The 24,430-nt window shown below is 51.3% G+C and overlaps 1 protein-coding gene across 8 annotated transcripts; it reads left to right on the top strand.

The window, feature by feature from the left end:
• The first annotated feature begins 1,345 nt into the window (after positions 1-1,345).
• On the top strand, positions 1,346-22,555 carry LOC149861908 (uncharacterized). 8 transcript variants are annotated; one of them, XM_090054587.1, is made up of 9 exons: positions 1,346-1,394; positions 5,446-8,479; positions 9,050-9,362; positions 9,767-9,974; positions 10,818-10,907; positions 12,475-12,659; positions 14,022-14,148; positions 18,523-18,645; positions 19,616-22,555. In XM_090054587.1, exons 3-9 carry the CDS (start codon positions 9,135-9,137, stop codon positions 22,186-22,188), a joined length of 3,534 nt encoding a protein of 1,177 aa, XP_089910713.1. In that variant the 5' UTR covers positions 1,346-1,394; positions 5,446-8,479; positions 9,050-9,134; the 3' UTR covers positions 22,189-22,555. The 8 variants fall into 8 exon arrangements, with proteins under 8 accessions (XP_089910713.1, XP_089910711.1, XP_089910714.1 ...); XM_090054585.1 differs by having other exon boundaries at positions 1,347-1,403; XM_090054588.1 differs by lacking the exon at positions 5,446-8,479 and having other exon boundaries at positions 1,350-1,394.
• The last annotated feature ends 1,875 nt before the right edge of the window (positions 22,556-24,430 follow it).

Below are 24,430 nucleotides of genomic sequence, written 5' to 3' on the forward strand. Positions count from 1 at the left end.
GGCTGGAGGAAAATAAGGTGCCATCACCTTGCCAGCAAAATGGACCTTGCTAAGCTTTGGGAGACCTTTGAGTTCATCCTACTAGCATGCACCTTGGTTGTTGGGACAAGCTCTAGACCCCAGGCCGGCAGCGCTGGGGAAAAGTGGACCCGAGACAGGGCTGGGGAGACCTTGAGGACAGGGGGGACAAAAAGACTGGAGCTGCCAAAGCCAGGAAGATACCCCGTTCAGGGCCATGGCACACAGAAGCTGCCCTGCTTTTCTCCATGGGGGCTGCTCCATGTCAGCAGCCTCTGACTCCCATCCAGAGACCTCACACACTCATTGCTGTGATGGCAAGCCTAGCAAAATCAATAGATTTGGCCAGTGGAAGAGGCCCAATTGTATCCCACTATAAAGTGGAGATCACCATGGGGCATCTCCTGCTGGCTGGGGGCAGGGGTGACAGGCCATGACTGGGGCAATAAGGCCTCAAGGCCAGAGCCTGATGCAAGTACCAGATGCCTGAAGGGAGCTCAGTGCCTACGGCCCCTGCTGCATGTTACACGTATCACGCAACCAACTGGTGAGTCGCGCAATGCATGTAGACCTGCCACACGTGCAGAGGCATGATCCTGCCAGAGAAATGGTTGTCCAGCTACAAAAAGCGCCTACCCGCCTTTGTTCAATGAAACTGTTATTGAATACCATTTAATTCAGTTGAATTCACTTTCATTTAGTCTACCCCAGATACGTGTGTGAAGGGGAGGGGACATGTGGGTGTTTGTGTGTATGTGGAGTGTGTGCTTCTCTGTGCATGTGTGTTGGGAATGTGTGCGCCATGTGAAATTTACCCCCGGGGGGGGGGGCCGTGTGTCTATGTGCACATGTATCTGGAGTGTGCGTGCATGTGAAATTTATCCCAGACGTGTGTGTGTGTGTGTTATCTTTATGCAACTTATGTGTGAGAGATGCAGACAAAGAGAGTGTGTGTGAAGTTGACCCCAGATGTGTGTGTATTGGGGGGCAGAGGGCCTTTTTGTCCCTTTCCGGAGGGGGTCAGTTCACCCTACCCCTTCATTCGTTTAAGCGTTTAATTTAATTCAGATGACTGGACTCGCATTGCGTTGAACGTATGTCCGTTTCGGGGGGGGGGGGGGGGGGCGGGGGGGCTCCCTGCCCCTTCACTCCAAGAAATGTTTCATTTAATCCCGTTCCACTGAGTTTCATTCATGTCAGCCCGCCCCCATTCAATGAAGCGTCTCACTGAATTCAGTTTAATTCAATTCACTTTAATCCAGCTGAGTTTAATTCAATCTCATTTTGTTTTGGGGGGGAGGGGCGGCAAGCTGGCGCGGTGCATTGTGGGACAGAGCGGCCGTGGCCGGGAGCGGGCCGGCGCCCCGGAAGAGCGGGTAAGAGAGGTAGGTAGGTAGGTGGGTGGGTTGCGCCGCCGCGAGACAAGCTCTGCCCCGCTGCAGCGGCACGAAGCGGGGCGAGTGCCCTGGGGCCGCGGGGTATCGGGCCCCCGACCCACGGGTGTGCACACGTGAAATTTACCCCAGATACGTGTGTGAAGGGGAGGGGACGTATGGGTGTTTGTGTGTATGTGGAGTGAGTGCTTCTCTGTGCACGTGTGTTGGGAATGTGTGTGCATGTGAAATTTACCCCGGGGGGGGGCAGTGTGTCCATGTGTACATGTGTTTGGAGTGTGTGTGCAAGTGAAATTTACCCCAGTTGTGTGTGTGTGTGTGTGTGTGTGTGTGTGTGTGTGTGTTTGGGGGGGTTATCTTTATGCAATTTACGTGTGAGAGATGCAGACAGAGAGAGCGCATATGTGTGTGTATGTGAAGTTTACCCCAGATGTGTGTGTATGGGGGGGGTGTTACCCACAGGTAACTTGTGTGTCAGAGGGAGAGGAGTGTGTGTGCACGTGCGTATGAAATTTACCCTAGATGTGTATGTGTGTGTGGAGGCAAGGGGGATTACCCTTAGATAACTTGTGTATGTGTTAGAGACAGGGGAGTGTGTGTGCATGTGTGAAATTTAATCCAGGTGTGTGTGTGTGTGTGTGTTGGGGGGGTTATGCAACTTGTGTATGAGAGACGCAGACAGAGAGTGTATGTGTGTGTATGTGAAATTTACCCTAGATGTGTGTGTATTGGGAGGGGGAGGGTTACCCAAAGGTAACTTGTGTGTCAGAGAAGTGTGTGTGTGTACATGTGCATACGAAACTTACCCCAGCTCTGTGTGTGTGTGCGTGTTTAGAGTGTGTGTATGGGCATACATATGTGCTTGGGGTGTGTGTATGTGTGTGCATGGGCATGCAGGTGTGTTTGGAGTGTTTTATCCAGGTTACAGGTAACCTTGTGGGTAGGTTAGTGATAAGAGGCAGGAACAGGTCTGCAGCCCACGATAGCACAATCTAGGGTCTCGCCTGTACGGGCTGTGCACACTCGAGCTGGGAGAAGTTGCCGAGGTCTCCAAATCCCCACCCCCCCCATACCCAATATTTTATAGATGGCTGGTTTTAATATTCTAACACATGTTCTCTGATTGATTTGTTTTATTTAAATGTCTATGTTTCACTGAAACTTTTGGAACTAGACTAAACCAGGTCTCTTGGGGACTTGGAAGGTGCTAGTTAGTTGGGAAATATTAGATTGGGAGATATTGGATTTATATCCTTGGGATGGGAAAGAGGGAGGGTTTCTTACCTCCTTTCCTTCCCCGTGGTGGAGGGTTATTCCTAATACTTCCTTACCTTAGTTTGTGGTCTTATTTTATGAGGCTGTACAAATTAGCTAAGAATTTTAACAAAAATGTATCTGTGAAAGGAAAATAACATGGAATGCACTTGGTTACATTATTCACTCCTGCTACTATTTTTAGATAAAGCATTGATACAGTGTATACGGATTATTTAATGTGCGGTCTGCCCTTCTCTCCTTTCAGGGCTTTGTGCTTTGTTTAATTGTGTTTAATGGCTTCCTTTAATTGCTGACCAAATTAGTGGTTGCATCTGCAAAAGTTCACGCTGCCATTACTCAGAAACAGGCTTTGGGCCGTCTGCTTAGTAGCATGACTGGAGTTTATCCTGGGCCCCTTGAAAATGGTCAAGGCTGGCAGGAAGCGTGTGTGTTTGCCTGTGCACCCACACATGTTTGGAGTGTGGTGGGGCATGGATCACGGCTCTGGGTCAGGCCCAGGCCCCACGCTGTCACAGCCCCGCAATCCCGGTCCTGCCTACCCGTCCCACTCCTGGACACCGCCACAGCCTCAGCCCATCTACCCTGCCAGCAGGCCTCCTGGGCTGGTAGAGCCTGCCAGCCCACCTGCCTGCTCCATCTAGCAGCCCTGGCAGTGGGTGTGGAGCAGACAGGACCAGGACTGGGTAGGATCAATTAGCATCTTCCTGGCCTCTTGCCCCTGTCACGCTGGGTGGCATAAACGGCTGTGACAGGGGGCCAAGGCCAGGTTGGCACCCCCCTTCCTCCTGGCCCTTAACAGCTCACCAAAACTCCGTAAGTGCCCTCCAGTCCAAATTATTGCCCACCCTTGTTCTGCCCAATCCTGGTCACAAACCAACTATGCTCTGTTACAACAGTTTGGTTTGGGCGCCCCCAGGGCAGGGGGATGCGGCAGACTAAAGCATGGGGTACCGGGAGTGAGGGTCACTGGGATCTGTGGTGTGACCATGAAGGGGTCCCCTCTCCACACCTCACTTTCCCCACCTGTAAAATGGCAAAGAAATGATGTTCCCCACCTCTCTGCGGATGGGGGAAAGATGGGGCACTTCCCATGACGCTCCGCAGACTGTGACTGTAACTCTGTGTAAATGTGGGAGAGCCCCCCTCGCCCCCACTCCCTGGGGGGCTTGTACTCACCTGGGTCTCCCAACATTTTGGTTGCCTTGTCCACCTTCAGTCAATAGTATTTGTGGCCGCTCCTCATAAAATGCACACATTTGCCTTTTTGCTCTGGACCTGTTGTTGGGGACTTTTTGGCTTGGTAAAACTCTCACTTCAGCACCTTACTCTTACAGCAGCATTGCTTCATGTCCTAGCCACAGCCCTGACACCATATCTGTGTGGTGATGTACAGGAAGGCGTTTTTGTGGGGACCTTTCTCCACTAGGCACTAGAGTCTTTCTTCTCTCTCCCCATACGTCCAAGAGGTCCTCCAGCTCCCCTGCGTCCCACTTGGGTCCCCAGGTGTTGTCTGTAGAGCAAAAGGAGTCTGTGCCTTCCCCGAGTGGTGCAGATGCCTGGCTGTTCCCAGCTTCCATGGCTGTTTGAAGGAAGTAAACAGCTCTGGTCAGGCTCAGAGGATAATGCTCGTCTCTTACAAAGCACGAAGAGACTGCAGGGCCTGATTTCAGGCAGCGGCAATAGCCACCCTACCCTACTTTGGCAGAGAATCTGAACTCTTGCAACACAATAGAGGCAGCCAGCCGAACCACACACAAGTGCACCCACATATGTGAATGACAAGTAACGGGATGCCCTCCCACCTATTTCTTAGGTGCCATTCATGGTGCACACCCCTTCCCTCAGTACCCACAGCCCCTGTGGCATAGGACATCCTCCCGGATCATAAAAACCTTGCAATAATACAAGTGCTAGCTCCGGGGCCCCGGAGCTAGAACCAGGTTGACCTAATGTCGGACGCGGGACTTAGAATAACACAAGAGAGTGAGTATTATTAGCCAGCTGCACCGGCCTGGACCTCAGCCTGTGCGTGTAGCTGTGTCTAGGCATTCTTTGGGTGGATGTGATCTCTTTTATTAGGCCAACTAAATCTTTGGAAAAATTGTTCTTTGCAAGCTTTCAGGCCCAAATGCCCTTCTTCAGGCATGGGGAGAGTCTGCCGGTGTGGGGGTGCTCTTCTGGATAGAAGCTTAAGTCAATATGCAAAATGCAGGTCTGTGAAAATGCAGGGTTGCAACTTAATAGGCAGAGTTCATAGGTATGAGACATGTAGGTGGTGGGGAAAGGGGGAAATGTTGACCTGGTGGTAGCGTGTAGCTAGCAAAATGTAGAGAGGTTACCTGGGGTTATCGCATGGCAGGCCCAGTATAATATACCATAAATCCAACGTCTGTATTTAGTCCAAGATTTTTTTTTGAATCCAGTAGACTTATGAAGTGAAGTGCATAACTGTATCTAGCGGGTGTTGATGGTAGCTGTGTTGATCTAAGTCTCCCTATGCCTGAAGGAGGGTGTCTGTGCCTGAAAGCTTGCAAAGTGCAATTTTTCCAAATATTTAGTTGGCCTAACAAAAGATACCACATTTACCCAAAGACCCTTGTCTAGCCGTGTCTGTGCATTTTCCAAACGCTCCCTTAAAGACGTTAATGGATAAATTTCTTTGTTTCACTGGAACTGGTTGGAACCAGATTTTAGTGATTCTGCATGGGGGGGCAAGGGAATACCTTAGCTAAGGCTTCTTTTTTTTTAACCCTAGGTTGCCTGACTCCAGTCTGTCAACCACCTGTCAATCTTTACTTCAATCAAGATTTTGTCAATCAGTTGAAATCTATATCTCTGAGACAGCAGGAGGAAGAGTCATTATCTCCCACTGTGGCTTGCTCTTTGGTCTTGGTTAATTACTCATTAGCTGTGGCCTGATGAGGCTGCTTTGTTTTTCCCATAATCAAGGCTGCTTTTGTACCTCTAATCATTTAAACATGTTAGCAAAAATGCATCTATAGTAAAATAGCAATTAATACATTTGGTTAAATTAGTTATTAATGTTTTAGGATACAGTTGTAATACACTGGGCATGTTTGCATGAGAGGCTAGCTGCTCAAGTAGCCTAATAATCCGGTTCAGTAGCACATCACAGTATAAACAGTGCTACTATGCTACTAAGCCGGATTATTAGGCTACTGTGCAGTAGTGTCAGTAAAATGGCATGCACCAGCGCTACTGCACAGTAACTCTGGTTACTGGGCATTAATTTAATACTTGATTATACAGTATCCTGCTGGGATCCTATGATCCCTGCTGACTTCCTGCCCCTGGAGCAAGGGGCTGGACTCGATGATCCTTTGGGGTCCCTTCCAGCCCAAATGTCTATGAAATCTATGAAATTTAATGCGCAGTAACCACTGCACACTAATGAATGTGTAGACGCACCCACAGTGTTTGTGATGCAAGCCCTTGGCTTGCTGGCCAGTCCTATTCCTGCCGCTTTGACTTGGGTTCCCTGAAAATGGCCAAGTCTGGCATCTTTTATTAGACCGACTCAATAGTTGGGGAAATGGTTCTTTACAAGCTATGGTGTTTGTGCCCGAAAGCTTGCAAAGAAAATTTTTTCCAAGTATTGAGTTGGCTTAATAAAAGAGATCACATCTACCCAAACAATCTGTTTGCCTATGTCCTTAGACCAATGCAGCTACAACCAACACCCCCAAATCTGACATGCGCACACAAAATGCTATTTATCACCCAGGCGGCACAGGCCTGTGCACCGTCTACACCTCAGCAGACTTGAGGCAACCCTTGTAATGGAGCTAGTTCAGAAAACGGGAGAAGAAAGGTCTTGTTTAGTGCTTTTATTAGACCATCCGTATAGTGGGGAGAGATGTCTTTGTTTGCCTGCATGAGCTTGACTAAGTGTGTGTCCCTCTGTGTTTGCCTGTGTGAGTCGATCTGTGTGCCTTTTTCGGTGTCACACAATCATGGAAAATGAGCATTGGAAGGGGGACCTCAAGGGGTCATCTAGTCCAGCCCTCTGCCCAAAGCAAGTCTGTGTGCATCTGTACATGTGTGTGCCTGTCTGTGTGAGCCCATTTCTGTGCATTGGAGCATGAGCCTGTGCCAGCTTGTGTGTACATGTGTTTCCATCTATGCCTGCATTGGTGGGAGCCTGTCTGCATCTTTGTGTCTGCTTGTTTCTCTGTGTGCCCGTGCATGTGTGCCTTTGCCTGCATGTGTCTCTGCCTGTGTGCCCGTGTCTATACGTGCATGTATCTGTGTCTGTGCTCACGTGTTTGTGTGGGAGTATGTATGCATGTGTGCCTGTGGGTGTATGTGCATATATATTTACGTATAAAACTCTCTCAAGCTTTTGTGGGTGAAGCCCCTCTCAGATACGTGAAAAGACCTGGTGTAGTGACTTCAGCCCAGCAAACTTTGTGCTACACACACACACACACACACACACACACACACACACGTATGTATAATTTGTGTGTGTGTTTATGTAGGTATATACTGTATAATTACATAATTTGTATGTTGTAAAATGTGTATCCGTGTGGATGCATGTATATACATACAGTGCTAACTGTTCATCTATGGGCCTGAGGCCCGTGCCCCCACTATGTGTCAAACAGGCCTGTATCCCATGTGAGTGCACTGGCTCCCTGGATTCATATGAGGGCAGGTGGGCACCATGTGAGCTCTGCTCGGTGTGCCCATCAGTGCACTTGTCTCCCACTTGTGACCCTTGCTCCCGTCCCTGTTGTGATTTTTGGTTGTGCAAGTGAGCAGTGCTGGGCCCTTCATGGTCCCCATTGCCCAGGGGGTGTGCAGCTCTGCTCGCTGGGCTTTGACCCATGTCGCAAACCAGTACATTGAGGCCTGTGTCACACCAGCAGAGAGGAGAAGCTGGAAGGGAGAATGACTGGGTCTGACCGGGGTTTTCTCCACTGCTCCTCTCCCACTTGCAGCCTGCAGCATTTCAGGTCGAGAAGGTCTGATTGAGAGGCCGTGCCCCACAGTCCTGTGCTCGCGCTTTTCCTATATACACAGAGATATATAGGCGTCTAGGTCTATAAGGTGCAAACCTGCCCTGCTGTCTACCTGATTTCTGACTAGCACGGCTGCCTTCGTCTCTCCGCTTGTGGACATGCATGTTAGGAACATGTTGGATGCTGACCAAGCCTAGATTTTGTTTTCTGAATCTGAATGAGAGATATTAGACTCTAATGACTACAGGATGAATCAAATGACATATTTGGATTATTATTTGCCCAGTTGGTTGTGCTTCTACGTGTGTGTATATAAAAATGTATATAATCTATGTTGTGTGAGTATATGGATTTATATGTATGCGTCTCTGCTCACATGGAAGCCCCTCCGTACCACTAATTATCCTTGCTGCCCTTCTCTGGAGCGTCTCTGGTTCTTCTCCATCCTTGCTGAGGGGTGGGGACGAGACCTGGGCACAGGATGCCAGGTGCCGACACGGGAGCAGCCCTGCTGGGCTTAGCTGCTTACGCTGCCTGGTGCCAGCTGGGGAAAGGAGGATGTCTGTGCTGCCCCAGCCCTGCCAGGCTCTGCCCCTGCTCTGCTGCTGCTGCTCCCCCTGCCCTGGCGCTGCCTCTCCCTGCAATTCTTCCCTGGGGGAGCTGCAGCCGGGCGTGCTGGTGGGGCAGAGGCGGAGCTGCAGCAGGACGTGATGCTACTTCTTAAGTCCAGCCAGCTCCTTCCGTTCTCCCTCCCCCTGCTGCGGCCCAGGCCTGATGGGAGGAGGAGCAAGCGGGCTGCCGGTGGGGAGTGAGAGGCATGGTGGGGGGCAGGTGTCTATGGGTTAGGAGTGAGGGGCACTACAGGGGACAGGGGCTGCAGATTGGAAATGAGGGCAACAGTAGGGTTTGGGGGGGGAAATAGGGGCAGTGGGTCTGGAAGCGAGGAGGCAGGTCTGCAGTGAGGGGCACCTGGGGGTGGGTACGGGGGAAGGAGTTTCACATCTGGAGTGAGGGGCACCCATAGGGCTGGAGGGCTGCAGGTCAGGAGTGGGGCACCTGTAGGATTTGGAGGGGTGCCAAGGTCAGGTCAGTAGCGAGGGGCACTGGCAGGGCTCCTGGGGGGTAGGAGGCTGTGGATTAGGATCAAGGGTCACTGGGTGGGGCGGCAGGGCTGGTGTAGGGCAGGGGCTGTGGGTCGGGAGTAAGGAGCATCAGCAGCTGTGACCATGTCAGGGTGTGGGCTGTTGGACGGGGGGCTCCAGGATCCATGCCCCTTGCTGTGGTGGGGCCAGGGGGTACTGTGGATCCCCGGCAGTAGGTCACAGCCATGGCTCCCCCAACAAAACTGTGTTGTTTTCTTCCTTCCTGCAGCCAGGAGCTCCGATGCTGCCGGGAGGCCCCGCATGTGAGTGGGGAGAGCAAGAGCACGGGCCCCAGGTGGGGTGAAGCAGAGGCGATGGCTGCTGAGCTGGAGCCAGCGCCAGCCACAGGCTTCCCCTTCCCGGTGCTGATGCAGCCTCCTGCAAGGATGGAGGAGCAGGACCCAGCGGGCCCCAAAGCTGGGGTGGGAGCTGAGGGATCGGGGAGAGCCCCTCATGTCAGGACAGGCAGAGCATCCCCAAGATGGGCAACACCACAAGGGGTGAAGCAGGAGTTGCCGGAGAAGCCCATCCAGCACTGGCAAGTGAGTGTCCGTGTGCTGAGGCTGCATTGTCAATTGTGGCACCAGGGTCAGCTCGCCTGGTCTCGGGTGTCTGTGCCCAGGTGGCGTGTGGGAGCTTGGCCAGCGCTGCCGGGAGCCCCAGCGTTGCAGCAAGGAGCAGATCCTGGAGCTGCAGGTGCTGGGCCAAATCCTGGCCATCCTGTCCCAGGAGATGCTGAGCACAGAGTGGGGGCACAGCACAGAGACCTGCATCGCGGTGGTAGCCCTGGGCGAGGGGTTCAAATGGGGCCAGCAGAGGATGAGAAGGTGCAGGTGGGAACGTTTCACCCTGGTCATTGCTGCCTCCCTATTCCCATGTGTTTCGCGATGCTGTCTTCCAGCCCCGTCTCCCTCAGCTCCCAGTGACGTGGTTGTCTTGTTCCCAGGTTGCAACCCACGGGCAGGTCAGGGACATGGCCTTGGACATGGAGGGACCTGGGGCATTGCGGGAACCTCTCCACTCCTGGCTGGAGTGGTCTCAGCCCCATCCGGCGCATGTGCCCCTGGAGCAGGCAGGTTGGGGTGAAACCCCGGGGCTGCAGGAGGAGCTGCCTTGTGTCTGCAAACAGGAGCCCCCACCCCAGCAGGAGCCAGGTAATGTGTCAAGGGTCTAGATCCAGGTCCTGAGGGGCCCAGATACCAGTGTCTGCCTGGTTGTTTAGCCCCTGGACTGAGGGGTGGGGTCTCCCTCTGCGAGTTTGTGGGGTGACTCGATCTCTGTCCCTGGGGGGAAGATCCTTTATCTTCATGGTGTTATTTGACCCCTTGGGTTCGGGAGCCAGTGAGTTGTTGAAAGAAAGAGAAAATACTCCAGAGGCAGGAGTTTCTCTGCACTTGTGTAGGTTTATTGAACAGCTGGCGCACACCTATACGCCCAGAAATACACTAGCCACCTTGCCAGTGAGTCTTGTGCCCTGTCCTGCTGATCAGATGGTTCGTGGTGTGATTGGGACATTCATGGGGGTTATCCAGGAGTCCAGTAGCCCACTGGCCTTTTGTTTCCAAGCTGTTTTATGCCTTTTGTTAACTTGTATATTCATCATTTTCCCCATGCCGATTGCTACTGCTACCAGCCATTTACAGGGTATTTGCATAACTGAGTTTTCACCATTGGGTATTTTTCCAAACCCCTGTCTGCATAAATGCACCCAGACCAGCAGGCTTTCCTTATGCTTCTCTCTCTTTGCCCATCTCCTTCTCACTGTCCTTGGCAACATTTCCACTTGGACAAAACATGCAACAACTTTGCCCAGCTTTAACCAGCAGTGGCTTTTTTGCAAGCTCGGTGGCTATGCAGCGCCCTGTGGGAGCAGGTTTTCTGCTATCACCCTTATCAGTGCTGGAGTCCCAGCTGCTGGTGTCCAGGCAGTGGGTTTTTACAGTGAGTTTTGGCTGGTTTTCATTTACCACTAAGCCCAGGCTTCTGTCCCACTGCAGGTTCCCCCAACATAGAGGAGACCTGGGACCTGTCAGCAGCTGAAAGCTCCTTGGGCAGGGTCCCCAAACTGTGCCCTTCATTAGCTGCAGGTAAGAAGTGCTGGTTCTTCCCTTTCCAGCAGCAGGAAGCACTGCCTGCTAGTGCAAAACTCTTGTCTGCTTGTGTATTTTGTTGGGGATCGGTTCAGCATGTTGCCTGTTCTCCTGGCATCCGCCTAGTAGCAGCCACATTTGTTTCCTAGAGCATGTGGCCATGTTCACTCCCGGCGCCTCCTCTGCAATCTCGATCCTGATGCAGCACCGGGTCCCTGTGATGTCCTGCAGGGAGTGATGCTCATGGTTGCCGCTCCCAGCAAGGGCAGAGTCACTGGGCCTCACCTCCAGCTTCATGGCCGTGGAGATCTATTAGCAGATAGAAAGCAGCTAGTTGTTACACATTTTCAAGCACTAACTTTGTAGCTGCTTGTCTCTCTTGATAGCTGGGGAGTCATTTCACATGTGTGATTATGACTTTGCACATGTGAATGATCTAAATTTATTGCACAGTTCACCAGTTAATCGTGTGATCATTATTTTGCTCTTGTGAACGGTCTTACTTTGCACGTGTAGGCAATCTAAATTGATTGCACTATTCACCTGTTAATTGTGTAATAAATGTAACATAGCAGGGGCTTTTAGACTACCTGGGGGACCTGGATTTTTTCATTTCTCTTTTCTCCCAAATACTGAGCTGGTATTTTAAGTGCCCTGCTTAGTACCAGGTCAGCACAGGGGAGCAGCAAGGCTTAGCTTTTACTAGTGGCAGCAGGGCTAACCTGTGTCATCCTCACTTCTCATGGAGTAGCATTGATATCTTGTCAGTATTAAAGGCCTCTGCCACACATTTATTATTATTTTATTTATTTATGTAGCAATTTACTGGTCAATTGGGCAAAAAATTTAGATGGGCCACATGTGCAAAGTAATAACCATGCCATAAAAATGTCCACCCAGCTATAAAAAGAGCCCACCAGCTACAAGAGCTACAAGGTTAGTGATTGAAAATGTGTACAAACTTTATGGCTGGTTTCTATCCACCTTGAATTTGAATGTGTGGCAGGGCCCCAAGTCTCAGGGACTATGGCTCCAGCAAGAAGTCGCCACCAAGAGATCCCAGCACTGGTCTTGTCTTAAAGAACCAGCATAGGTTCAGTTCGATGGCAAAGGTGTATTGTCCACCAGGCAGGTCTGTAACAGACTCGTGGGCTGGCAGATAAGGTGTTGACGCATGTATGTCCATGAGAAGGCATTCGTACATCACGCAGGCTCCCCTTGGGCAACGTAAAGTTCCCTTCATTTCTAACTCTCCATTTATACAGTGGTCAAAACTAATTCCGTGTTACATTGCACCAATATCTTGACTATCTTGAGTTGTCCTGTGCCATGGGCTTGCACATTCGTCCTGCTCTGGGAGTTCCCGTCCCAGATTTACCATCTTGGCACTGGACTATTCTTCATTTTGTGCAGGCTTCCACCTCCAGTGTCCTCGGGCCCATATGCCAAGTTTTGCTTATGTGAGGAGTTCGGGCATCAGTCAGTTTCGCTGATCAGTCCTACTTTGTTTGTGTGAGCAGTATCTATATTGATCGGTGCTCCAGTGACTCCTACAACCTCCCAGCAGGTGCAGAGACCCTGAGCACAGCAGAGAAACAGCGTCTTGAAGAAAGGCCTGGAAACCTGGAGCTGTGGAGGCCGTCCCCAAGAAGATTAGGGGAGAGGGGATTTCTGACACCTGAGCCAGGCCAAGTGCATGAGGAGCAGAACAGGTGCCCACAGCAGAGAGCGAGCATGGCTGTAAGCAAGGTATAGGCTGGAGTGGGGTGGGAGTGTGTAGCCAGGGCAAAACCTGGCAAGAGTTGTGGGAGTGGGGAAGAGCCAGAGGAGCTGAGAGACCTCAAGACCCACAGAAGGAAGCTTCCCCAGCAGGACAGGCTGCATCCAAACCGAGCAAGCAAGAAGGGCCTGAGGAGAAGCAGCAGCTTGCTGCCAAATACAGATAACCTGAGATACTGGGACTGGAAGTGCTCATGTCAGCATCTGTGGGTCCAGCGCTCTCTGCCTCTGGAAACACTGCCTCAGCATCTTCTAAAGGATGCTACAACAGTGCATTTTAAGACTGAGGGTCCCAGGGGAGAGACCTCTGGACACTGTGGCAGCTCAGCCCACCAGGCGCCCCCTGAGAAGCATGGAGGGTCTGCATCCAAGTCCAGTAGGGTCCCTCTGGCCCTGCCAGTGCCAGGGCAGGGACACAAGCAGGGTGCGTGCTAGGAATGAGCCGTGTTCCTGACGCCTGGAGGAAAATTCAGGGTCAGCTTGCCAGAAGGGGAAATGAATCCCAGTCTCCTTGCACCAGTGTCTGACTGGGATCAAGGAAAAATTCCCAGAGTTGCTTCCATCTGCAGGACCCTCCCCCAGGCCAGCAGGTGTGACTTGTGCCCAAGGGAAATGATCAGTTTGTGATTTGGGGAACTGTAATACTGTTGTCTCAGTTGATGGAGTTTCAGTGCCACAGCCTCCTATTTCTCCTGCTTCCAGGCTGAGTTTGCACTGAGTCCCACCTGCTTCATCCCATCCCAGGCCATTGGGAAACCTCATTTCCCCTTTCCTGGCTCTGCTATTTCCCCTACCCTTGGTTTCTGCTTCATGGTTGGATACAAGAGGGAAGGCTGCAGCAGCCCCAGATCATGTAGCACACGGGCCGGGAGATTTTGTGGGGGCAGTAAATCTCCTGGTATTTGGGGCTTGCAGAACTCCCCATCCCAGAGCCTCATGGGGGTGGGAAAAAGAAGACTCCTGACACTACCAACACCCAATGTTTCCTGGTGGAGAAGGGTGAATGCCCAGGGTCCCCTGTGCAGGCAGGGTAATTTCCCTGCGAGGCACTACCATGAAAACAGCTTCCCCAGGGGAGACTCGGGGCACCCTGCAGTCTCTGCTGGTGTTGCTACAATGGCAGTGCCCCTTTTGTAGGCTCAGCATGTAATTCCAGAGGGAACAGCTGCATTGACTCACGGGAGGATGCATGCTAAAGCAGACAAACATACTGCTCTGGCTGTAGCGCTGTATCCACACCAGATCCTTTGGAGCCGCTGTCAGCTGAGGAGTAGGACAGGTTTGTGGAGGCGGAAGGAAGAGATGCTGATGGTGTGATGCTTGTAACTGCAGCTCCGGGAGGCCTTCGAGGACGTGGCCGTGTACTTCACCTGGGAGGAGTGGGAGCTGCTGGAAGCTGGCGACAAAGGGCTGTACCGGGACCAGATGCTGAGGACTTACCAAGCCCTCGTTTCCTTGGGTGAAGTTCTGGTTCTTGTTCCCCCCACAGAGTAGTGAGAGATCAGAAATATCCCATTCTTCTCCCTGTCCCTTCACAGTTGTGTCCTCACGCATTTTGGCTGGTGGTTTAAATCCATTGCTTTATCATCACTCAGGCCTCTTGTCCGCTTTGTGGCTTTACATCCTCCTCTGGTTGTTTCAGATGCCTTTGCTGGGATCTTCTCCTTGGTCTCACCCCTGTTGTTTCCATATCCAGCAATATCTTTGCAAGATGATCCCCCTTTGCCATCCCAGCATGTTTGTACCACCTTCAATTCATTCATTCCACAGAATTGGTCCATCTTCCTCAGTCTCTTTCCTATTGTATTCGGTTGACACAACAATCCCAGCAGGCAGTGCACGTTTTAGTGCTCTGTAAGGATGGAAGCAGATGTCGCCTGTCCTCACCCTTGTACCTCCAAAAAATACGAGGCACAAAGGCAATGCAAAAAGACATCCATTCCCTTTGTTGCACGACCGATACCTAAAATTTGTGGCTGCAACAATGCTGGTAATAGATTGTGCTGCTTGATTGTAGCAGACATCTGTTTGGTGGTGGTTGGAGAGCTTCCTGCACTCTCTCTAGCTGTCCTGCCCAGCTGCTTTGAAGGCTTGAGAGGCTCAATTCTTCAAACGCCATATATTTCTGAACAAGATTGGGCCACTGGAGCACGTGCCCAGCTCCCCCCTCTTAAAGAGGTGTTCCCTGTGGGGTGCATCTCGGTAGATGGAGAAAACCAGGATTTGTCCACCTACTAATCCATATTAGTTCACACACCCCTGGGATCACTAGAAGTGTGGATTCCCCTCTTAAAAAGAGAGACTGGGGAGATTTCAGGGACATATGTCTAAGCAGGGCAAGCCTGGGTTGCCCTGATTGTGGAGATGTATGGATTCCTCAGTTTTGGATTACGGCTGCCCCAGCTCCTCTACTGCACCAGGAGGTACTGGTGACATTAGTTTCTACCCTCAATCTCTCTTCTCCTTTTTAATTTACTCTAGGTAGTAACCAATGGAGGAATTAGCAGCAGTTGCTGTTGCAACCCATGGCTTTTGCATTTCCTCTGCTTCTCTAATGACCCTTGTAGATGTGATCGAACATGGGTGCTTCTCACAAGGAGCCCTTGTAAGTCCCCCCCACTCTATATTGCTTTCTAGCATCTTCATTGTCGTGGGCCACAGGTTGCTTTGCCATTCATAAAATGTTCTTGTTCTGCTAGAGTCTCTCTTTGTATTGGGAAGTCTCTTTGCAAACGTCCCATGGAAGGGATGATTTCTGATTCTCGGGTGACACCCATCCCCTTGATGAAAAGGAAGTTGGCTGAGTGCAGAGTCCTGAAAGTTTTCACTTCCTACAGAGCTTTATTACAGGTGCATGTTCTGACTTATGTGGAGAAGGATGTACATATGGAGAAAGATGTACATATCTTTTAGTAGTCAGGTGTTTAGGTGTCCTTGTCTGCTGCTTTCTTCTTCCTCAACCTCCACTAAAGATCTTCCTGAGGGATGTACACACATACTTGATCCTCAGTTTGGAATAAGCGGCCAAATCGCTTTTGTTCTCCTGTCACTGGAACTACCGTAGTTACTCCCTTTGCGTTAGAAGGACAAAAGTGATATTATACTTGGTCACCATTCATTTCAAGCCTTTGTCTTGTATAGTTTCCCTCTGGAAGGGCAGAACCGCCATTCCCCTTCATCTCCTAGTGCTTCAGCAACTTCCACAAGTTGAGCATATGAGCCTACTATTTAACTTCGTAATTTCATAGTTATTAGGGGCTGCAAAGGATCTTGCAGGTCATCGGGTCCAGCCCCATCTGCACTTGGGCAAGAAAGACCGCTGGGATCAGATGACCCCGGGAAGGTGGGTGTCAAGACGCATCTTGAAGATCACCAGGGTGGGTGACCTGACATTAGCTGTCCTGATCTGCTCCCCACTGGGGTGGGCTGTTGCCAAGTACTCTTCGGTTGTGATTCCTGAATTGCACCCTTGTAGGCTTCTCGTTTTAACTTCAGGAGGTCTTTGACTTTCCCGTTGAGCCAAGGGATCTCTCGGCTCTTTTGCTGCCTTTCTTGCAAAAGGGAATGAACTTCCCTTTGGGCTTTTAGGATTGCTTCCTTGAGGAACAACCACTCTTCTTGCGCTCCCTTCCTCATGGGACTTCAGTCCTACAGGACCTCGCCAACCAATCTCCTGAGTTTGTGGAAATCAGCTGTCCTGAAATAAAGGATTTCTACCCTACTGGCCAATTTTCTTGCCTTACGGTGGATGGGGAAATTGACCACCTCATGGTCACTGTCGCTCAGTTTCCCTTGGTTCCTTAGGTTGCTCACTAGATCGTCCCCTTTGGCCAGAACCAAGTCTAGGAGCGCCTTGCCCTGGTTGGCCTGTAGACTTCCTGAGTTAGAAGGGAGGTACCCTGGGATGCTGGTTTCGAGGGTGCCATTTCTTGGGCTTGTGTTAGTAGTAGATGGCCCATCCCCCTGGCAACCTAAGTTTAAAGCCTTATCCAGGGGGTCTGCCATTCTAGCTGAGAAAAGCCTCTTCTCCTTTGGCGTGAGGTGAATGCCATCTCTTCCCAACCAGCCGCAGCCTCTGCGGTGCATGCCATGGTCAAAGAAACCAAAGCCTTTGCAGTAGCACCAGCACCAAAGTCTTCTGCTTGCTTCTTCAATGCATCTATCCCTTCTGTACCCGTGACCCGCAACCAGGAGGACCGAGAAAACCACTTGAGTCACCCACTGTGACTACCTTCTTCTCTTCTTTGTGGGGGCTAGCTACCTTCCTTCTTCCCGTGCCGGTGCTTCTGCTGACGACTCTGCTGGCGCTGCGAGAAGTGCATACCTGTTTCCAAGTTACAGGGGAGGAGTAACCCTGGCACGCACCTTGGGGCCAGAGATGACCATCTTCCAGGCAACTCCAAGACGGGACTCCAGGTCAGTCTCATCACTGCCCTTCATCCTGCTGAAGGGCTCCTGTCCCTCTGTTTCCTCCCTGCCCTTCAGGTGTAGGGCCCCATAGTAATCGTCGATCTCCAGCTCGTGGGCCCTAATGGTCTTGTCTGTCCATGTGTTTGTCTCTTTCTTTCACAGCATCAAAGGATGGAAATGTTCTCTAGGACATTCTCCTCTTGCCAAAACTCAAAATACAAGATTTGTTTCTGCCATTTTATAGCTCTCATCTTTTCTGCATGAATGACTTGGTCCAAATCCACTTCTGTTTCTTCCCACAGACATCTCTCTTTACTTTTGATACCTCGTGAAACCTCCATTTCCCACCTGATGTTTGTTATGTAACTGGGTTTAACTTAATACATCCTCAGCAGCTGTAAGTAAAGCTACCGTCCCTGAATCTCAAAGTGAGCCTGCATTAAGCTCTATGTTAAAACACTGTTGGTCAACTTTGTTGCAAAGCCCGGGGTTTCTGTTCAGGTTAACTTCCACCATTTCTTCCTTTCCCTGATTATTCTCTTCCTGTATTTTCTCTTCGAAAAGTCACCAAGTATAATATGTGGGACCACATTGGTCTCATAAGGTTGTAATCCTTTGAGTCTGGTTATATCTCTACTTCTAGTCATTGTGCAAAGCATTTTTATTGAATGACCATCTCTTTTAGATTTTATCATCATCCTTCTCCAGGGAAACTGGATTGACTGGTGCCATACTGGTCTTTCTGATTCTGAAAAATTGTGTCCACAAAGCAAACAGTCTGTATCCTAAATACGTATGCATCTATGCATCACCTCTTGTAAAGCTTCCACCTATTCGACGGAAAGGCTGCTGTAGTTGCCTTGAGTTATTATATCATCATGTGGTGCCAAAATGAATTACTTTCTGTCCCATATATAAGATTGAATTGTAATCAGTCTCTTACTGATTCTTCACTTCCAAGACTCATTACTGCAAACTTTTATTGAGCATAAATCCATTTTTTTTTCTCTCTTTTGTGCCTGAATTACCCTAATAAGATCAGTTGGATCAATGGCTATGAGTGTGTTGGTTCTCTCTGTCTCTCAAATTGGTATCTTGAACATATATAAAAGCATTTTCTTTCTTCCTCCTTGTATGTTGCAGATCACTGCATCTCTGCCCACCTTCCTTGGTGCCACTGTGAGCTTTTTAAGGGGTTGATGCTTTATATTTCATACGACCATCTTTCCATCTACTTGGGTGACAAAGCCCATGGTCTGTTGAAGGTTTATACCTGTAGTGGATTCTCTTTTATCCTAACTGTCCTCCTTTCCTTTTCCTTTGAGTCCTCATGAAGTGTTTTGAGTCCATTGGATCCTTTCTCCAAGTCACAATTGGGGATTGGATAGTGGAATAACCACCCTCTCTACCCTCCCCAACACAGGATACCAAGGTCCCACCCCAGACTTGATCTGCCGCATCCAGCAAGGGGAGATGGAGCTTTGGGTCTGTGATGGTGATGATGAGGAAGCTGGAGAAAGCTCATTGTCTGAGGATGTTTTCCCAAGTGAGTCTTGAAAATCCCAGCTCCCCTTCCACCTGCACCTCAGCTCAGAAGCTCTCAATATCCAAGGGGGGGGGCTGGAAACTTGGACACTTGCCTTGAGCTGCTGCCACAAGGTCCTGATATCACATGGCCTAGCTAGATCTGTGTTGTCCATTCAGCTGGGTGTACCCACTCCTTGCATTTCAGTAACGCAGGGACAGGCAACTGACCCCTTATCCCCAAATTAGGGCTGTGTAGGCAGGAGATCCACCTTCAGCCTTTCAGATCCTCTTCCCAGGAGGCCTTTTAGCATGGGTTTCTATAATGGAAGGGAGGGGCTGTCCACAGGGAAGTAATAAAATGCAATAAAATGCCTAATCTGCTGTCTTGATTGGACACACAAATCTGGTATCTCTGGGGTAGCATGAACTTAAATTTCCATCTGCCTTCAACAATGCACGACTTGACAGCCCAGCCAAAGGCGGCCATACCTCTGTTATGCCATGGTAGGGCATGATCTTGGCTGAACTGCCCCATGGTAGCTATCAGAGTTGGCAGAAATGCTGAGGGGCTGGGGGGAGCTTATTAAGGATTGGGCTAAACAGAGACTGGTGCTAACCTACCCCCTGCTTTCAGTCCTGTCGTTTAGTTTGAACTGGAACTGACCCGCTCCACCCCACCGTAGGAGTCGGGAGAATAAAGCCAGTGTTCAGTCCATACCTCTGGCTGTACGAAATGCCAGTTGGGTGCAGTTGGGATTGGTGAGCATTCACGTTTGGGGGGTACAAGCACCTCCTTGTTTCCACCAGAATTGCCCATGTTCTGCTCCATAACTGGGGCACACTTAGACCTGAGACCAAGAGTCAACTGGCAATTGGACCCCTTGTTTTCACAAAGAAACCAAAGCCCAGCAGGGCCAGGGCAATAGCAGATCTTTCCCTCTGCCAGCTGGACAGGGACTAATTTTTGGGCTCCCATCTCCACTGACCAGGTGCTGAGACACTGGGCAGAGCTGAGCAGCAGCCTCCAGAGGAAGAGCCTGCCAAGCTGAAGCTGTTTCTGCCTGGAAACCAGCTCCCCACCCAAGAGGGACAGAGAACAGAAGAGACTCAAAGGAGCAGGCGAGGATTTGAAGGGCAGACAGGCTTGAAGACCCACAAAGGCAGCTATTGCCATATGTGCCATCTCCACGGGCACCAGACAAAGTGCTCAGAGGAGCACCCACACCTCTGCCCGGAGTGTGGGAAGAGCTTCATCTCCCTGAGCAATCTCACAGTGCACCAGGTCACGCATGCTGGGGAGCAGCTGTACCGCTGTGCCGAGTGCAAGAAGAGCTTCACAAAGTGGGATCACCTCCAAAGCCACATGTGCATGCATGCAGAGGAGAAGTTGTTCTCCTGCCAGCAGTGTGGGGAGAGCTTCACCAAGAGCTCCATGCTCATGCAGCACCTGCGCGTGCACACGGGAGAGAAAGCCTTCTCATGTGGCCAGTGTGGAAAGAGCTTCACCAAGAGCTCCACGCTTACCAAGCACCTGCGTGTGCACACGGGAGAGAAGCCCTTCTCCTGCAGCCATTGTGGGAAGAGCTTCACGCAAAGCTCCCATCTCACCAATCACCTACGCTTGCACACGGGCGAGAAGCCCTTCTGCTGTAGCCAGTGCGGAAAAAGCTTCAGGCAGAGCTCCAACCTCATCTATCACCTGCGCATGCACACGGGGGAGAAACCCTTCTCCTGCAGCCACTGTGGGAAGAGCTTCGTGCAGAGCTCCCATCTCACCAATCACCTGCGCGTGCACACGGGTGAAAAGCCCTTCTGCTGCTGCCAGTGTGGGAAGAGCTTCACACAGAGCTCCAAACTCACCAATCACCTGCGTGTGCACACGGGGGAGAAACCCTTCTCCTGCAGCCAGTGTGGGAAGAGCTTCAGGCAGAGCTCCACGCTTACCACACACCTGCGTGTGCACACGGGGGAGAAACCGTTCTCCTGCACCCAGTGTGAGAAGAGCTTCAGCGACAGCTCGACACTCGCGTATCATCTGCGCGTGCACACGGGTGAGAAGCCATTTTCTTGCACGCAGTGCGGGAAGAGCTTCACAAAGAGCTACAAACTCAAGAACCACTTGCGTGTACACAGGGGGGAGAAGCCTTTCTCTTGCACCCAGTGTGAGAAGAGCTTCACTGACAGCTCTATGCTCACGAGTCACCTGAGAATGCACACGGGGGAGAAAATGTTTTCTTGCACCCAGTGCGGGAAAACTTTCACAAAGAGTTACACACTCACGCAGCACCTCCGCGTGCACACGGGTGAGAAACCATTCTGCTGCAGCCAGTGTGGGAAGAGGTTCAGGCAGAGCTCCAACCTCACCTATCACCTGCGTGTGCACACGGGGGAGAAACCCTTCTCCTGCAGCCAGTGCGGGAAGAGCTTCACACAGAGCTCCAAACTCACCAGTCACCTGCGTGTGCATACAGGGGAAAAACCATTTTCTTGCACCCAGTGCGGGAAGAGCTTTACACAGAGCTCCAATCTCACCAACCACCTGCGCGTCCACACGGGTGAGAAGCCATTCTGCTGCAGCCAGTGCGGGAAGAGCTTCACGCAGAGCTACAAACTCACCAATCACCTGCGTGTGCACACGGGCGAGAAACCCTTCTCCTGCAGCCAGTGTGGAAAGAGCTTCACACTGAGCTCTACGCTTACCACGCACCTACGCGTGCATACGGGGGAAAAACCGTTCTCCTGCACCCAGTGTGAGAAGACCTTCAGCGACAGCTCGACGCTCACATATCATCTGCGCATCCACACAGGCGAGAAGCCATTTGCTTGCACCCAGTGCGGGAAGAGCTTCACAAAGAGCTCCAAACTTAAGAGCCACTTGCGCGTGCACACGGAGGACAAGCCATTCTCTTGCACCCAGTGTGAGAAGAGCTTCACCGAGAGCTCGAGGCTCGCAAGTCACATGCGCGTGCACATGGGGGAGAAACCATTTTCTTGCACCCAGTGTGGGAAGACTTTCACCAAGAGGTCAACACTCATGCAGCACCAACGAGTGCACACAGGGGAGATGCTTTTCCACTGCAGTCAGTGCGGGAAGAGCTTCACTGAGAGCTCCAAACTCACCAGGCACCTGCGCGTGCACACGGGGGAGAAACCCTTCTCCTGCAGCCAGTGCGGGAAGAGCTTCACGGAAAGCTCCACCCTCAGGCAGCACCTGCGCGTGCATACGGGGGAAAAGCCGTTCTCCTGCACCCACTGTGGGAAGAGCTTTGTCGAGAGGTCCAAACTCAACAAGCACCTGCGGGTGCACACGGGGGAGAAGCCGTTCTCCTGCCCACAGTGCGGGAAGAGCTTCACTGATAGTTCAACACTCACCAAGCACCGGCGTGTGCACACGGGGGAGAAACCGTACCGCTGCGCCCAGTGCCAGAAGTGTTTCCGGCAGAGCTCTACGCTGAGAAAGCACCAGCAAACCCACGGGAGCAGGACTGTTGCTCTGAGCAGGGAGCAGTTTCCCTCATCCCCCCTGGCCAGTGGGCACGAGGGTCCTGCCCCTGGACTGTAACACCCCCAGCTCCTTCCTACATGGGAAGTTGTGGCAGCTTCTGGTGGCAACTGAGACGGAGAAGACATCAGGTAAAAGCCAAGTCCTGGAGCCAGGTAGTAGAAAGGATAAAAGCCAGGAAGGACACTAAACCAAAGTTGCCCTGAAAAAAGACATGCTTTCTTGAACCATCCTGTCCCAGGCTACTACCTGTGGTAGCAAAGTGATCCCTTCCTTTTCCTTCCTGTGGCATTTGGGACATCACTGTTGTCACCTGACTTTTACTGGCCTAGGTTACCTTGTCCAGCTCTGTGTCAACCAGACAGGTCCCCCATTCGAGCGAGAGAGTTGGTTTGATGAGATGCTTAATAAAGGGAATCTCCATGAATCGGTTCTCACCTGTTTTGTCCTAGGGCCACCTCTGTGCTCCACTACTTTTGTTGTTTTACATGCCAGGACAGGCCTGCCTATGAAAAAAGACTTAATTCCTGAATGCCCTGGTCCCAATCTCCCACCCGAAAAAAGAAACGGACTGTTTCTCACCATCCAAAGGAGAGCTAGCCTCTGGCTCCCAGGATGGGAACACCACCCCAGCAACCATTCCCCTCCTTAACCACAACCCAAGCTGGATGTGGCTGCAGAGGGACTCTTGTTCTCTGCACCCAGGCTTGCCCTCAATCCCTTTGCAACCCAGCCCCAGCTATAGGTGCATGAGAATCTCTGCCTTTCTGTTTCACCTCTGGAGCCCTGGGTGTCTCAAGGCTGCGACTCGGCACACAGTCCAGGTACAGGTTACTGCAAGGCCTCTGTCCCAGCGCAGATTCCTGTGATGTGGAGGCCACCTGGGCCTCATCAGCAAAGGAAAGCTCCAGGGGCTCGTTCCCTGCACCAGCCCTTTCCCTGAAAACGGGCAGGAAGCACAGTCCTGCTCCTTCCATTAGGGAGAACCACAGCTCTAAATCTTCCCCTCCCAGAACGTTTCTTGGAAGGATGAAACATGTTAGCTTTTGATACCAAGCAGAAGCCATACTTGTGTGCATCACAGAAGCAGCAGGTCCAATGTAAGGCAGGGCTCCCCACACACCCATGACTGGTGACGAGCCCCAGACAGCCGCTGTGAGGCTGTTCACCCTTGTACCCAGACTGCCAGAGGTCAAGGGCGAGCACTGGGGCGAAGTCCCACCAGTGCACTGTGGGTTTTGGAGCCGTATCTCCCCCTGGACATACCAGGGCTGTGGGATCTGGCATTAGCCTCGCTCTTCCACTAAGCAGATGCTTCTGGCCCACGGGTGGGTAATTGGGGCTGGACGGCCACATAATGAGTTTGGATGCGCTGCTGAAGGCCGGACACTTAATGGTTTTTGTTTTTTTTTCTTCTGCTTTTTTTGCACCGGTCCTGGAAGCACTGTAATACCAGGTCAATGCATGGAGTGGATGGAGCACGCTCCGGTTCCACCACCCAATACCAAAAAGAATCTGCTCAATATAGACCTGCTATGGAGGACATATCAGAGACAATTACCCTGGGGAGCTCGCCTACGTGGTCACGCTGCTTCCCCTGCCAGGTAGTATCCCTTGTGATAAACAAACTTAAAATTAATGGTGTTTAACAACACTTATACTTAACAACAGGGCACGGGAATGGATGACTGTAAAAACTGCAGATGCAACTAAATCAATCATCCCATTAAGTGAGGGTGAGCCCAAGGCAGGGACGAGTGACAGGTTCACAGGTACCACAGGGTCTGAGACAAAGTTTATGGGAATCGTGGATACAGACAAAAGAAGGGAAAAAAACCTACATTTTATAGCAGGTGAAATCCCATCATATGGAAACGATGTATGGGATTTTAGGAGGACGAGAACACTTCTGAGAATGGCAGTGGGAGCTTGAAAGCCCAGGTCTCAAAGTAAATATGGCGAAGTCAGAGTCTGGGGACGATAAGGATGAAGATGTTAGCAAGGAAGGTGGGCAGAAGCTACCAGGGGTTCTTATCAGAAGTACCCTGATTCAGGCACGCGGACAGACGTCACTAGAGAAGGAGCTGATGACATGTTGCAGCGACAGAGGCTGAGGTGCCTACTATTCACGGCTGCTGGGTTGTAACCAGAGGAGAAAGGGGATTTAAATGGCACTGAACCGAGGACGCCCCAGAGCCATGTGTGCACAAGGGGCCGGCCTTTGGCTGCTGCAATGCACAGCGCCCCCAACCATAGACTCGCGGTCCTCCGGGAGTACCAGAGCGGAAAGGAAGAGCGATCT

Source organism: Crocodylus siamensis, chromosome 6 (genome assembly GCF_052110815.1).
Source record: "Crocodylus siamensis isolate JL-2025a chromosome 6, ASM5211081v1, whole genome shotgun sequence".
NCBI classification, from domain to species: domain Eukaryota; kingdom Metazoa; phylum Chordata; order Crocodylia; family Crocodylidae; genus Crocodylus; species Crocodylus siamensis.

Excerpts from the sequence above, each read along its gene's own strand:
- LOC149861908 (XM_090054582.1), top strand. The coding sequence starts at position 9,006 with ATGGCTCCCCCAACAAAACTGTGTTGTTTTCTTCCTTCCTGCAGCCAG. Across the intron at positions 10,908-12,474 it reads GTGCCCTTCATTAGCTGCAG|CAGGTGCAGAGACCCTGAGC; the intron begins GTAAGAAGTGCT and ends ACAACCTCCCAG. Across the intron at positions 12,660-14,021 it reads CGAGCATGGCTGTAAGCAAG|CTCCGGGAGGCCTTCGAGGA; the intron begins GTATAGGCTGGA and ends TTGTAACTGCAG.